The sequence below is a fragment of the Trachinotus anak genome, unplaced genomic scaffold, assembly GCF_046630095.1.
Source record: "Trachinotus anak isolate AG129_WGS33_773 ecotype Australia unplaced genomic scaffold, CSIRO_AGI_Tana_v1 ptg000019l, whole genome shotgun sequence".
Classification (NCBI taxonomy): domain Eukaryota; kingdom Metazoa; phylum Chordata; class Actinopteri; order Carangiformes; family Carangidae; genus Trachinotus; species Trachinotus anak.
In genome coordinates this window covers 14,137,282-14,152,121 of record NW_027273870.1, presented here as the reverse complement: position 1 = coordinate 14,152,121, position 14,840 = coordinate 14,137,282, and the positions used below count along the sequence as shown (strand labels likewise).

Below are 14,840 nucleotides of genomic sequence, written 5' to 3'. Positions count from 1 at the left end.
TGATGCAATTTTTCAGAAAATGGGAGAAACTGATTTTCTCTTGTAATGTGATTAAAATCTATACAAACTGCCTGTGAAATTATCGGATTTCCACCAGCAAGTTATCCTTTATTGAAACTTACTCCTTTATTGGAAGCATAATTTTACATCACAAAATACACGGAAACAGGTATATTCTGACTAGTAGGAAATCAGTGTTTTTGGGAACGTGGATGGAAAAAGGAGTATGGGTTGCAACCCATGTGATGGATAAGGAGGATGGATAAGGATTTCTTTTTATACAGTGGTGATTTTTATGATGAACTAAATCTTCAGTGATCAATAAAGAATAAACCTAAGCGATAAATGCCATCCCAGCTCTCATCAAAACAATGATTCAACAGCTTTTGGGTCATTCTAACATTGTAGCGGAGATGAGCTCACTCTGTATTGATGGTATCAACTTATGAAGCAAGTAGTTTAGCAATATGTTGCAAAATGTTTTATCTGGTCAATATTACCTCAATCACAAGAAAAGACAATATGCTCTTCATAAATACAGTGATGAGGAGGCAAGGTAAATAAAAAGGACCGGTGTGGTTGTTCAGGTTGGAGGACTTGCTGGTTGAGGAAGATAAATTACACGTGTTTTTTTTGCGACTTTCCGAGTTGTTGTTCTGTCCTGATGATGCTCTCACGTGAATTTTCCCAATTTGCAACAGGTCTTATTATTTAGGTCTAATAATGCATCCATGATGTCCACGCCTTTACATCATCCATTGCTGTGAATCCACTCTGTGTGATTGGTTAAACTTGACCGTTGACACAGCCGTCGTGCTCTTTACCCATTGGTTGGCGACAGCAAAACAAATGACGCAACAGGGAAGGTAAAGTTCGCTTGTGCTCGGGTTTCGTCTGTGTTCCGGTAATAACGAGAGGCAACGAAAGAAGTTTCTGCTGTCGGCACAACCTTTACCGAGCTCCTACAGGAACACACGGCGGGAAAATGAAACGGTTTATTGCTGTTGTGTTGCAGTTTCTGATAGCGGGACACGTCCAGAGCTGGGATGACGGTACGTTCTGCTTCACTCTATTTCAACGTCCTCGCCAGGTTACAGTTAGCCGCCATGTTCAGGAAGTGTAACAAACACCGCCACTTCCGCTCACAGCTGTCACTCCTGAAACTAAATGAAATGAGTTTATAGTCCGCAGGCTTAGTAAACTTTAACTAATGGCTTTAACATCTGCTGGGTTGCCAGGTTGTTTAAAATCCTCCTCCAGCAGACAGCTTTTTACGCCTCTGGTAAAAGGCTGCAGGACCTCTCATTATTAATATTTACAACTGCAGACCTGACGGATTATTGCTGAACCAGCCTTATTCTACTCTCCCCACTTCAGGCAGTGTGCTGCTGCGGGACGTTCAGGTGTTGACTCTGTACAAGGGTCGCTACACGTCGGCGAGGCGTACCAGCCCCGTCCCTCAGCTTCAGTGTGTTGGAGGGTCGGCAGGCTGCCAGGCCTTCATCCCAGAGGTGGTCCAGTGTCAGAACAAAGGCTGGGATGGAGTCGATGTACAGGTGAGGACAGAGAGATGAGGGGGGTGGAGTATGATGTCTGATCTGAGCAGGGCTGCATCTGTTGGTATATTTGCACATTATTTTCTTGATTAATCATCTGGTCTGCAAAATGTTGCAAAATAGCAAAAACAACAACAACAACAAAAAAAAAAAAACAACCATCACATCTTCTCAGAGTCTAAGCTGATGTTTTCAAATTTTAACCGACTAACACATTCAATTCATTATAAGTGAAGGGGAAGGAAGCCTACAAATGTTCTCTCTTTATAACCCACAACTACTTCACTTGGTGCCTTGAAAGTAGGTAAAGTTCTTATGGTAGATTTCTCATCTGTCACCACAGAAACCTGGGGTTTGATTCCCAGTTTTGTCCGACCAGAGCCCAACTGATAATCTGCCAGGCTCATATATGGACCATTATGTATTAGTATCATTGTATAAATCCGCCTATAAGTAACAGGAAATGTCAGGAGAGAAATGTTAAAGATGTTTTGAGGTCTCTGTTACAGAGGTTGTGCACTAGAGAGTGTGTGACATTGTAAAACGTTCTGCTCATTACAAAGCCTTGTCACAACTCTCTGCGTTTCTGACAAAAATATTGTGTTTATATAAAAACACGAGTTTGCCAGCATACTTTCATTGGACTTTCCGAATTGGTATCGGCCTCAAATATTCAGTGTTGATCAGACCATAATTCCAACGAACACCTGGCTGTGTTCGCCTCTGGGAAGCAGCTGGCATTATGTTCATGTAATTACATGACCCATGACAGCTTCTTGGTGCTGCTCTTTCAGGCTACGTCCACTATGATATAATCTCCATTCAGACAAGTGTTAAGCTCTGTACCAGAAACTCTCTGTCCATACTAACACACCTGAAAACACATCCATACATGACCATTCATGTACACTGGGCATGTGCAAGATGGTGTAAACAGGAAACAGATTATTAATATAAATATAATATAAATATTCAGAACAGCAAAGACAGTTGTAGAGTTAAAATACTGCTTTTAACTAAACAACAGCTACTAGCAGAGACAACAAGGTCAGTAACACTTGTAATTCATTATCCATGTTGCTTTCACCACTGGCAGTCGAGGCTGATAAGACCCATCTCCAAAGGTCTCTGTTTCTGTCCGTCCAGACTATAACACAACCCTGGAGTTTTAGACTAAAACAGGTCCAGTAGCGTTTCTGAAAGTCTCTGTTTTAGGGGCTGAAGACTCTGGAGTAGAGTGGACGAAGTAGGAAACCTAAAAGAAGAGATGAGTTTAAAACTAAAACATAGAAGAGCATACGGAGCCTCAGACTTTCTTCTTGTCCTGATGCCAGGAGGTGTAACTGACAGTAAACTAAGTAATAGTTGTGATAGAACTGATGTAAATCTATGATTTTGTAAACAAAAACAAAAGAGTTGTGTAGCACAGGAACAAGAAGCCAGTGTGTGTGATAATGTGAGGAACCCTCTTCCTTCATGTGTTTTGCATGATGTGGTCACTGGTTGTAACCCCTCCCCTCTCTTTCACAGTGGGAGTGTAAGACTGATATGGACAACTCATACCGGTTTGGTAGGATTGAGGTGAGCTGTGAGGGCTACAGCCACCCTGCTGATGCCTACATACTGAAGAACTCCTGTGGGCTGGAGTACACTTTAGAACTGACTGAAGAAGGCCGGAGGAGGACACAAGGCAGTTGGGGCTCCCAGAGTGGATTCAAGGGATTTGGAGGTCAGAGGATAGAGACTGATGAGGTTTCATTTTCACACCCAGTGTTGATATTGAGAAACTTTCTTTTTCTGTTTGTGTGTCTTAGATCTTGGGGGCTTTGCCTCAAGTTTCTTCAGTGGTTTCTCCGGAAACAAGCATCAGCATCAGCATCAGCAGCAGAGCCGTCAGAGCTCGTACCCCTCGGGCAGCGAGGACTCAGGAGGCCTGCTGGTGGTCGCTGTGCTTCTGCTCTTAGCCTTTGGCGTCTACAAGCTGTTCCTTAGTGGGAACATGGCCCAGTGGGGGCAGGACGGAGGACAAGCTGGGTACCCCAGAGATAATCACTATGGCTCCACGGCAGGACCACCACCCCCGGGATTCAAACCTGACTTCACAGGTAGCTGATGCAGAAGACACAGTGTGGATAGAGCAACAGGGCATTCATGACTGTCAGGATCCTTTTTTTTTCGTTCAAACAGCTGGATAAGCGTCCAGCTTGTAGCACTGGAGTGTGAAATAAGATTGCAGTTACCTCGCTGACGTCTACAATGTATTCTTGTCTTCTGCTCAGGCTATTCTGGTGCCAACCCAGGTTACGGTTTCCATAGTGACTACACTCATGGACAACAGTACCCAGGAGGTCGAGCTGCTCCCGGTACAGGCGGAGGCTTCTGGACTGGCATGGGGACAGGTGGAGTGCTGGGATATCTTTTTGGTCGTCAGAGGTTAGTGAAGTGATAAGAGAGCATCATTCCTCCTCCATTTTAGTCAGAGACTTCAGGTTGTTTGTGTTTCTTTTGCAGAAACCAGCCGAATAACTACAACCACTTCACTCACACCGACAGCAGACGTCCTGCTACAGACTCCTCCTCCTCCTCCTCCTCTGGGACACGCACTGCCTCAGGTATGTTAACATGTTTGCAACCAGAGCCACACACACACACACACACACACACACACACATACACATGTGACACCATCAACCTTTACCACCTCTGATATCAAACTGATCAGATGAAAGAATTAATACTGATACTAAATATCTGTTTGACTTTTGAGATAACTGTGTAAAGGAAACCTGAGTACGAAGAAACCTGGCTTCCTCTCTCTCTCCATAAGTTAGATTTTTTTCGTGTCTGTGTCATATGTCTGAGCTGCTGAATCTCTAGATCACACAATGCAGCAGTGAGGTGTGAGAGTGGAGCTAAATCGCACATTTATGAAGCGCTTTAGAGGAGATTTCAAAATATCAAGATATACTGTATATTGTGTATTATATATTATTTATATAATACATAATTTATATCATAAATGTAGATAGTTTAGGTGTAAACAACCCACTGACAAGTTCAAATATTGACATGAGAACAGTCAGTTGGTCACTGTTGGTGTAACAGGTTAACAATACACAGTAGTGAATATTCAGGCAGGTTTTATTTTTTTTTTTTTCATTAAAAAAAAAAAAAAAAAATCTGTTTTTGTTGTCAGAATAAAAAACAAGAAAATTAGATTGGAAGAATTGGTCCAGTTCTGGTGTAAACAAATTCCTTTTTTTTTTTTTTTTTTTTGAATTTTTTGTTGTTTAATTGAAGAATGAAGAAAGGTAGTCAGTAAAGAAAAGCCAAGCGGAAAGCATGGCCATTCTATAAAGTGTAAAATTATGCAAGATTAAAGATAAAGATCTTTTTTTTTCTTTGGTTTAAGACATTGCATGTATTAATTAGCCTAATTAATTGATATGTGGAAATACACATATTAGTGTGAGTTACATGAGCCGTTCGTTAGCATCCGGAGAGCTGCTGTAGGTCCAGCTGGCTAACCAACATCTGTGTTTGTGTTTCAGGTTTTGGAGGAACCAAGAGAAGATAGAGGCTGTGGACAGATTCTCCACAGTGGACCGCTCTGACAGGTTTTAAACAGATGAGCTCAGTGTTTGCTGGTGGCTGGTCAAACATGGCAAAAGCAGCATGAGAGGAGCCTCTTGTGCAGAGATGAACTTGTCCAACAGTGTAGTGACGTTGCTGCTCAGTAGTGAGCTCCTCTGGCAAACTCACTGTGATTTCTGCTCCTGACGGGAAGCGTCTGTTTTTGTTTTGTGAACATTTTGTCTAAAAGCTTCTGTGTTTTGGAGAACATGGTTTAGGAGAAGGGTCTGGATCTTGAACGTTCACTGATTTGATCATATTTTTGTAGAGAAGATTTCAATGTGAATTCACTCTTTAATTCACACATTTTATTCATGAGGTTTTCTAGAGGGCAGAGCTTCCTCTCTGTGGTCTTTCCTTGTGGGAATGAGTGTGTTCTCCCTCACACACAGACATGAAAACTGTTGCACCTTTTGCATTCATGAAGTTAAATATGCTCCTGTGTGTAAGTGCAGCTGAGCAGAGGTATGAATCATGACTGATATGAATTAGTAAACATGTAAATACTCATGGAAAAGCCATATACATATATGGCTGGACTGTGCATAGTCATATACAGTGCATGCAAGTTAAACATGATGTACATTTTTACTGCTTTAGGAAATTCAGCAAAATAATCATGTGCTTTGTGGCGCAACAGTGGCTTGAGGCTCAGGCCTCATGTTACAGGCAGCCACCCAGCTGCCCTGGCCTTCCACATTTATTATTGATATGTAACTGTTGTAACTTTAAGAGGATCAAAATCAGACTTCATGCTGAGATACCGCTATGACCAATTCTACATATCAAACAGAGGCAATTAGAAATAAAGGGAGGTTTCCTTCTGCATTTGTGGTCAATTTGTGGTCAACTTTTTGAGGAAATACAGTAACTGAAAACTGATGACGCCCTGATGATGTAATAGAAACTGTTTACACCAAATCAGTTTTAAAGAGCCAACAGGAAAACTCCAATACTTCACCGACCGATGGCGTAACTTCATCACTCACTCAGTCACAAACATCTGGTTTTAGCCAAAACCAACCAAACTCACCAAAAAAACGTGGTTTGTCTTTATTTGCCGCCACCTGCTGACCTTCATACCTTTGCTTTCCATTTCTTTCAGTGAAATGAGATTAAGTGTGCGTGTCATTTTGAAGTGTAGTAGAGCCTACACATTATTTTTAGGAAGTTGTGCATTATATTTTGCTAACTAGCTAATAAAAAGAGTCTTTGATCCTGCAGTTTCTTGCTTTCCTTCTCAAGGGTAAAAACACCCACTATATGTGACACACAGTTTTGTTGGCATTTGACACCCGATATCATCTTGTGAGACAACCAATGTAAAGAGCAGCTCTGACTTTGTTTTCACTTGATTGATTTTGGTGACCAACAACTTGTCTGTTTATCAGTCGAACTACAAACCTATCTGAACTGTAAGTGTCTGTCAGAAGCAGCAACAGATGAAGTGCACCTGGTATTCCCAGACAGTCTGCCTGGCCTGACCAGGACCGAGCCTCTTAGCTTCTGAGATCAGATGTGATCAGGTAATCAATTATTTACAATGTATACAACACAATATAAACATACTCAAACCACAAAAGAACTAAAACAACACAAAACAAGATGCTGTTGTGCCTGTGGACACCAAGTTAAGACGATGCCAAAGGCACAAAGTTTATAAGTTTACATACCCTGGCAGAATTTGTGTTTTTTTTGGCCATTTTTCAGAGAATATGAATGATAAGAGGAAAACCTTTTTTCCCCTCATGGTTAGTGGTTGGGTGAAGTCATTTATTGTCAAACAACTGTGTTTACTCTTTTTGAATCAGAACAGAACAGAAACTACCCAAATGACCCTGATCAAAAGTTTACATACCCTGGAGATTTTGGCCTGATGACATGCACACAAGTTGACACAAATGGGTTTGAATGGCTACTTAATCTGTGGGAAAAGGTAGTTGAACTGTATAAAACAGGAAAGGGATATAAAAAGATATCCAAGGACTTGAGAATGCCAATCAGCAGTGTTCAAACTCTAATTAAGAAGTGGAAAATGAGGGATTCTGTTGAAACCAAACCACGGTCAGGTAGACCAATAAAAATTTCAGCCACAACTGCCAGGAAAATTGTTCGGGATGCAAAGAAAAACCCACAAATAACTTCAGCTGAAATACAGGACTCTCTGAAAAAAGGTGGCGTGGCTGTTTCAAGATGCACAATAAGGAGGCACTTGAAGAAAAATGGGCTGCATGGTCGAGTCGCCAGAAGAAAGCCATTACTATGCAAATGCCACAAAGCATCCCGCTTACAATACGCCAAACAGCACAGAGACAAGCCTCAAAACTTCTGGTACAAAGTCATTTGGAGTGATGAGACCAAAATTGAACTTTTTGGCCACAACCATAAACGTTACATTTGGAGAGGAGTCAACAAGGCCTATGATGAAAGGTACACCATTCCTACTGTGAAATTCGGAGGTGGATCGCTGATGTTTTGGGGATGTGTGAGCTACAAAGGCACAGGAAACTTGGTCAAAATTGATGGCAAGATGAATGCAGCATGTTATCAGAAAATACTGGAGGAAAATTTGCACTCATCGGCCTGGAAGCTGTGCATGGGACGTACTTGGACGTTCCAACATGACAACGATCCAAAACACAAGGCCAAGTCGACCTGTCATTGGCTACAGCAGAATAAAGTGAAGGTTCTGGAGTGGCCATCTCAGTCTCCTGACCTCAATATCATTGAGCCACTCTGGGGAGATCTCAAATGTGCAGTTCATGCAAGACAGCCCAAGAATTTACAGGAACTGGAGGCTTTTTGCCAAGAGGGCAGCTTTCCCATCTGAGAAAATAACTGGGGTATGTAAACTTTTGATCAGGGTCATTTGGGTAGTTTCTGTTGACATTATGATTTAAAAAGAGCAAACACAGTTGTTTGATAATAAATGGCTTCACCCAACCACTAACCACGAGTGAAAGAAAAGTTTTTGTGTTATCATTCATATTCTCTGAAAAATGGCCAAGAAATCAGAAATTCTGCCAGGGTATGTAAACTTATGAGCACAACTGTATATATATATATATATACATATATACATATACATATACATATACATATACATACAGTCTATGGATAAGACAGAAGAGTCTTAGTGGCAGCCATGGTGAGAACTGGCTCCATTCTTAAACTGCTGAGGAAAGGAGCGCCTAAATCAAAATCTTCTCTTTCAGATCTAGCAGTAACCATGAAGAACAGGAATATTGAACTTGTAGTTTACAGTATCATCATCGTAACAAAATAGTATATACATAAATGTTGTTTCACCAAATCCCCCACTTAACAAATGTATATAAAAGGTTGAAGTGCCCATGTCAGGAAACTCCATATATGTATATGTCTAGCCCCATGTTCATTTCCTCATTTTTATTCAATGATTGTTTAAATGGCTCAACTGTCTCTACTGGTATATTCCTTTCTTGTTATATTATTTCAACATTTCAATACCGTTGTTTTGTTTTTGTTCTTATTTTCAAGAGTATCCATGTTGTTACCGCGTCAGGGATTGATCTTTCTCAGGAGGCGCGAGTGTTAACCACTGTATTTATAATCCGTGTGTTATAAATACAGTTGATTTAAAAAAAGCCTAGTGTAATTGCAGTCAGATTCTCTCAGCACCGCGACTGCCTTTTCCTAAGTCCTTCTGAACTCCCCTTCACATCTTTCCTTAGGAAGTGGTTAGGAAAGGAGACTTTTCGACCGCAGCCACAGAAGAACAGCTGCAGGCTTCATAAATATAAAAGTCTTTGGCTTTAACTCAGGAATAATTAATAAAGCCAAACAGCACAGGGAGCATGGGTTGCAATCATAGACTGTACATTTTACAACCTATACAGTCAATGGTTACAACCTGTGGGAAGAGGGACAAATCTGAAATGAATGAAGAGGGCGGGGCAAGCAGCAAGGAAGCCAATCCAAACTCTCAATTTTTTTTTTACCATGTGATTTTGAAACACGGAAAAACAACAACAGCAGCTCCGACTTTTGCTCCCAGTCAGGAAAGTCAGAGCAAACGTAGCCGCAGTGAGTCCACGGCCGACTGTTCTGTAGGGTGAGTGGAATGACCACGAGTGAGTCATGAAGTCCGCTCTGCTCCACGTTTCCCTGCCTTTCGCGCTCTGCGTCGCCTTGGCGAACACCAGCCTGTTCGACCAAGTTCAGGTGGACCTGTCTTATGAGCACTATGCGGAGCCACGGGTCGAGCACCTGCCACGTTTCCTGGCGATGCCCTGCAACTGTCTGGTGAACCTGGCTTACATCTGCGTGGGGCTGTCCTGGCTGCTGTGGGGCGGAGGCGACAAAGAGACGGCGCAGAGCCGCTACATGAGACAAGTGTTCGCCCTCATGGCGGTCTTTTACGCGCCCGTGCAGTGGACCCGTTTGGCGGTGCTGCGGCGCGCTCCCGCCGTGCTCGACCAGTGGTTCACCCTGCCGATCTTCGCGTGGGTTCTCGCGTGGATCGGCCTCATCGAGCGCGGGCCGGCGAAGTGGCGCGCGTCGCAGGCCGCGGCTCTCGAACTGTGTTCGGTCCTCAGCTACGGCCTGGCGCTGGCGCACAGGCGCGGCTTCGAGGTGGCGCTGGGCTGTCACGTCGGCCTCGCCGTGTGGAAGGGAGTCCGCATGCAGCTGGCGCACGGCGACGGCCGGACGCGGAGGTATCTGCTGCTGGCGGTGCTGTCCTGTGCGGGGTTCGTGGTGCTGAAGCTGCTGGATCACTGGCTCGCTCGGTACCGGCTGTTCCAGCGGTTCACCGGACACTTCTGGTCCAAAGTGTGCGACGTGCTGCAGTTCCACTTCAGCTTCTGGTTCCTGACCACACTGACAGAGAGGGCCGATGGAAAGAGCGCAGCCCGGCAGGACTGACAGACGAGCAGGGACGAGGAGATCTGGACCAAGCTCTTTCTAGAAACGGATCATTTCTAATTCCTGGGTTTTTTTTTTTTTTTTTTTTTTTTTTTTTTGTAACAGAGGTTTCCCACATAATTAGCAGATTAATCCATGATCAAAAGAATCATTAGTTGCAGTGACATATGTTTAATAGTTAAAGATTCCACCAGCTACAAGGGAAAAAATATTGTCTAGACGAGAATACATGAGTAATAAACATTTTATAATAGTAGAGTAGTTGCAGTGGCCATTTTTCTGATTTGATTTGGATTTAAAATTTTTACTGAAGACCAAGTGAAAATAACATTGTATCTAGTGAGATGTCTTTTTTCTTAATTATTATTATTATAAAGCAGTTCTAGGTTCTATATTAGTTCTGTGAAAGTATCAAAGCACTCAGTCCACAGAGAAATGCACACAGCCTTCATTCAGAAACTGAGCCTTAAAATGAGCCATCAGGACTTCTGTTACTGTGTGATGTCACAACAAAGCAGTCACCACACTCAGCCACGCCTCAAGCCCCGCCCAACTGGACCCACCATCCAACCTTGCAGGATTTGGTTTCTCTGAGTGTTTACCTGAAATCAGCCATATTTTTATTGGATCACTCAGAAAACAGTCAGCCAATCAGAAGAGAGACTTAGAGCCTCTCCTCTGGTTGGCTCACTGACCTGTTCTTAGTAGAGCTCCAGAGAGAAGCCTGAGAGAGGAGATGTAAAACTACACTGAGATGTTTTTGGTTTTTGAAACTGCAGATATATCTTCTTATGGATATTAACACTTCAAATAAAACACAGAAGAAGAGTTAAATATGGGGCTTTTAAGTGTGTGAATATGACCAACTACAAACTATGACCAAACACTCAGAACATGAAAACATTTCAGACTGATAGGTAGGTCTATAGAAAAGCTCTGGGTCTTTATGATTTAAATTCACATTGATGACTTCTGATTAAACTTTAATTTAAGTGTTTCAGATGGAAAATTGGATTATTAACAAGATGCAGCAGATAGATAAACTAAGCAAGGATAAAAAAAAAATGAAATGAATTGATAAGGAAAACAAGGAAGTGTTTATGAGGTTTATCATTGTCGTGTTCTCTTGAAATAAATGAGCCTCTCATGTTTACAGCTCATGTTTAGTGACAGCAGTGAGGACGGGCTCTGACGGTAGCTTCTTTTTGGTCCACAGCAGGGCCAGGCCTGCCTCCCTGAAGTCCTGGTGGGAGCAGTAGATAAGAGGGTTCAGACCACAGTCCAGGTATGACATCACTGATGACAGTGTCCTTAACCAATCAGGTGCCGGTGACAGGTCCAGCCTACCCAGCAGGATCAGCTGATTGGTGGATGGAGAAAAAGACACAAAGACAGGCAATGATTGGAGAAGCAGGTGTTTACTCTGTGGGTTGGTTTCCCACCTGTGTACATCCAGGTACAGCAGCTGATGTGATGCTTCACAGTGAGTGAGTGCATTTGTCACCTCAGACACAGCAAAGGGAGTGTAGCAGAGCATATAAGAGGCCACCAGCAGAGGAGTGACTGCAGACAGGTCTGCTTCATCATCCCTGAGATGAAGAGGAGACAAGATGGCTTTCTTAACACTCAGCCTGCTTATCGCATAGGAGTATACAGTAGATATTACATCACATGTAAGTATTTCTGTAGTAGAACTACAGAGATTGTGTTTGGTGGTTCAACACGGTCTCTATAAAGTGACTATTAATATTTCTGGTTTGAAAGTCATAATGCTCAGTTAAAAAACACAAATCGGTCATAAAGAAACACAAAACAAAAGACACAAAGAATCAGAAAATGACCACAAAGATGTGAAATAACCACAAAGAGATGCACAATGACCAAAAGGATGTGCCAAATAACAAGAGAGACACAAAAGGACCACAAAGACCAAAAACCACACAGACTGAAAACAACCAAAAGAGATGTAAAAGAACTAAATAGAGAAGCAAAATGACCACAAAAACACTGAAAACAACTACAAAGAGATGCAAAACAACTATGAAGAGACTGAAAATGAACACAAAGAGATGCAAAATGACAAAAAGAGATGTACAACAACCACAAGGAGAGTAAAAGCCAACAAAAAGAGTTATACAATGACCAAAAACAGGGTAAAAAAAATGCCCCATATCATCACAAAATGCCCACATAGACCGAAAATGACCGAAAATAGAAAAACTACCAAAACCCCACAAAAACACAGGCACAAAATGATCACAAAGAGGCACCAAATGAACACAGAACCACAGAGACATAAAATGCCTCAAGGAGGTGAAAAAAAACCACAAAGATTGAAACTGATCTCAAAACCACCACAGTGAGACTCACAAAGACCAAATAAAATCAAGGTTATTTGGACAGTTGTAGGAGTCTCACACCGGTTGCCCTGATACAGGTGGTTTCACATGAGTTTACCTGATTCTCTCCAACAGAGGTAGAGAGAGAGATTAAAGTTAGCATGACTCGCAAAAACATGCTAACACGCTATCTGAGCAGGTTCCAGCTTGTGTTGCATAACTTGAAATGATCCTTTCTTGGACAATTTACCCGTTGCAGCTTGAGCAGCAGCCGGTGGCACTCAACACAGAGCAGAAGAAGATGATGAGGAAGGGGAGGAAGATGCAGATGGAGAAAGCACAGAGAATGTAGACCAACATGTCTGAGTAGCTGCTCTCCCAGAAGACAGCACACAGCATCTCTGCACTGTCATACCTGGAAGAGGATGGAGACATGATATAGAGGAACATAGCATGTTACCCCACGGTCCAGGAATCCATGTGGAACATCGCTTTCTGCTGTCACTGCAACCGAATTAAGGTATCAGTTTCATCTCATATTCATCATATTAAGTACTTAATTTATGGTTCTGACGATGTCCCTTCTTAGTAACTCCTCCTTTGTCACATGAATGTGCTCTTTAATATGTAACGTGCAGCACTAACAGAAAGCATTAAGTGATAATACCTGATCCAAGCGTAGACGACAGGGACACTCCCAAACACTACCCCTGTCACCCAAGAGACCGAGCACGCTGTCATAATGACAACAAAGAGAACACTTCCTGTGGAGGCCCTGCCAATCAGCCGCTGCAGACAGAGGAGAGCTGTAGAAGAGAATAGAAACCTCAAAGTGGCTGAACCAGGGGAATCATGGGACTGTTTTCTATTGCTGACATGGCTACTACTGCAGGACTAGTGATGGAAAATAACTGAGAGGGTGGATTCTCAGGCTTATATTTTCAATGTACTTGTACTTTACATGGGTATATATATATATATATATATATATATATATATATATATATATATATATATATATATATATATATATATATATATAAAACTGGAGCTTAGGACCCCATGTTCAAGGATTTGACTTGAATGCCAAATCCCAATGGTAGGGTAGAGTGGGAATACAAATTGGCCTGATATTATTGACTGGGATCCACTGACCCACCAAAACCCATCTGGAGATTCACCATCACATAAAGTGAGTGAGATAGATTCCGTAATGTTATTTTCTAAAGGTTAGTTACACAGTTCAACTAAAGATTCCATGATGGCTTTATTCCTGTAGTTTGTGAAGAAATAGTGTAACAGAAACTTCATATTACAGTCCACAGTTGCTACTGTTGAGTGTAGTTTAAAACTAGAAATAGAATTCAGCATTAATTTGGATCAACAGACCTTCAGTGTTAATGAGTGTAGGACTGTTGCTGTGACTTCCACTGTAGAACATGAAGAAGTTGACTCAATGAGTGTTTGTGTAGAGCTGCACATTACCTATGCTCCCTATAGAGGAGGTGATGAAGGCAAACTTCAGCAGGCTGACGATCTCACACCATGGTGACCTCTGACCTCCCGTCAGCAAAGCCAACAGGGAGCCGGAGATGATGAGAAGGGAGCAGCCTTCATAACACAACAGTGGTTCATTATCAGGAATGTTGAGATGTCAAGCACTGAGATGAATGTGTTACCATACTACAATCAAATAAAACACGAGGTGGGTTGAGAGATAGTAGGATGCACTAAGAAAGGAAATTACAACATCCAATCTTGTAATGCACTTCAGTGTGCAAGTTGTACCTAAATCTGACAAGGTGAGGCTGATGAAAGGAAGCCAATAACGACAGCAGAACTGACCCCGGCACTGAAAATGAAAGACAGAAGAAGAAAATATGTTGAATGATCACCCAAAACCAAAACATTTAGTTAATATCAACCAGAGTCCCCCCAGGTCTCCATTACCATGACTTTGACCAGCAGAACAAGACAGTTCCCCACTACTCCCATAACCATCTCCAGTCCCAGCACAGCCACCAGCAGCCGCCTCTCTGCCTCTGTCCACACATTCTCCATGAACACAGTCCCATTAAACAACTCAGCCACTGGGAGACAGGAAACACATAGCAAAGTAGTTAATTATCAGGGAACAACCTGTGTGTGGTTGGAGAGAGCCCATGTCCCCCCGAACTAAACCTGGTATTACTGAGGTTTTATACCAACATGTTCCTATAGGTTCAGTGATGCCAGGAATTGGAATAAGTTACTCTTTACATATTAAAATAATAAGAAACTAATATATTTTTAAATGACCATTGCTTCTCTCTTTTTCATCCTTTTTCTATTGAGAGTTTTTAATTGCCTTTTGAACATAATTATACAAACACAATTATAACAAAAAATAATTATAAAGCATTATATT

The 14,840-nt window shown here is 42.1% G+C and overlaps 2 protein-coding genes across 2 annotated transcripts; both read left to right on the top strand.

Moving 5' to 3' along the window:
• The first annotated feature begins 851 nt into the window (after positions 1–851).
• saraf (store-operated calcium entry-associated regulatory factor) lies at positions 852–6,412 on the top strand. Its single transcript, XM_071505463.1, has 7 exons — positions 852–1,052; positions 1,378–1,556; positions 3,087–3,285; positions 3,371–3,661; positions 3,836–3,989; positions 4,068–4,168; positions 5,108–6,412. Exons 1-7 carry the CDS (start codon positions 986–988, stop codon positions 5,131–5,133), a joined length of 1,017 nt encoding a protein of 338 aa, XP_071361564.1. The 5' UTR covers positions 852–985; the 3' UTR covers positions 5,134–6,412.
• A 2,768-nt stretch (positions 6,413–9,180) lies between these two features.
• Positions 9,181–10,928, top strand: tmem187 (transmembrane protein 187). The gene has a single exon (XM_071505481.1). It carries the CDS (start codon positions 9,309–9,311, stop codon positions 10,092–10,094), a length of 786 nt encoding a protein of 261 aa, XP_071361582.1. The 5' UTR covers positions 9,181–9,308; the 3' UTR covers positions 10,095–10,928.
• The last annotated feature ends 3,912 nt before the right edge of the window (positions 10,929–14,840 follow it).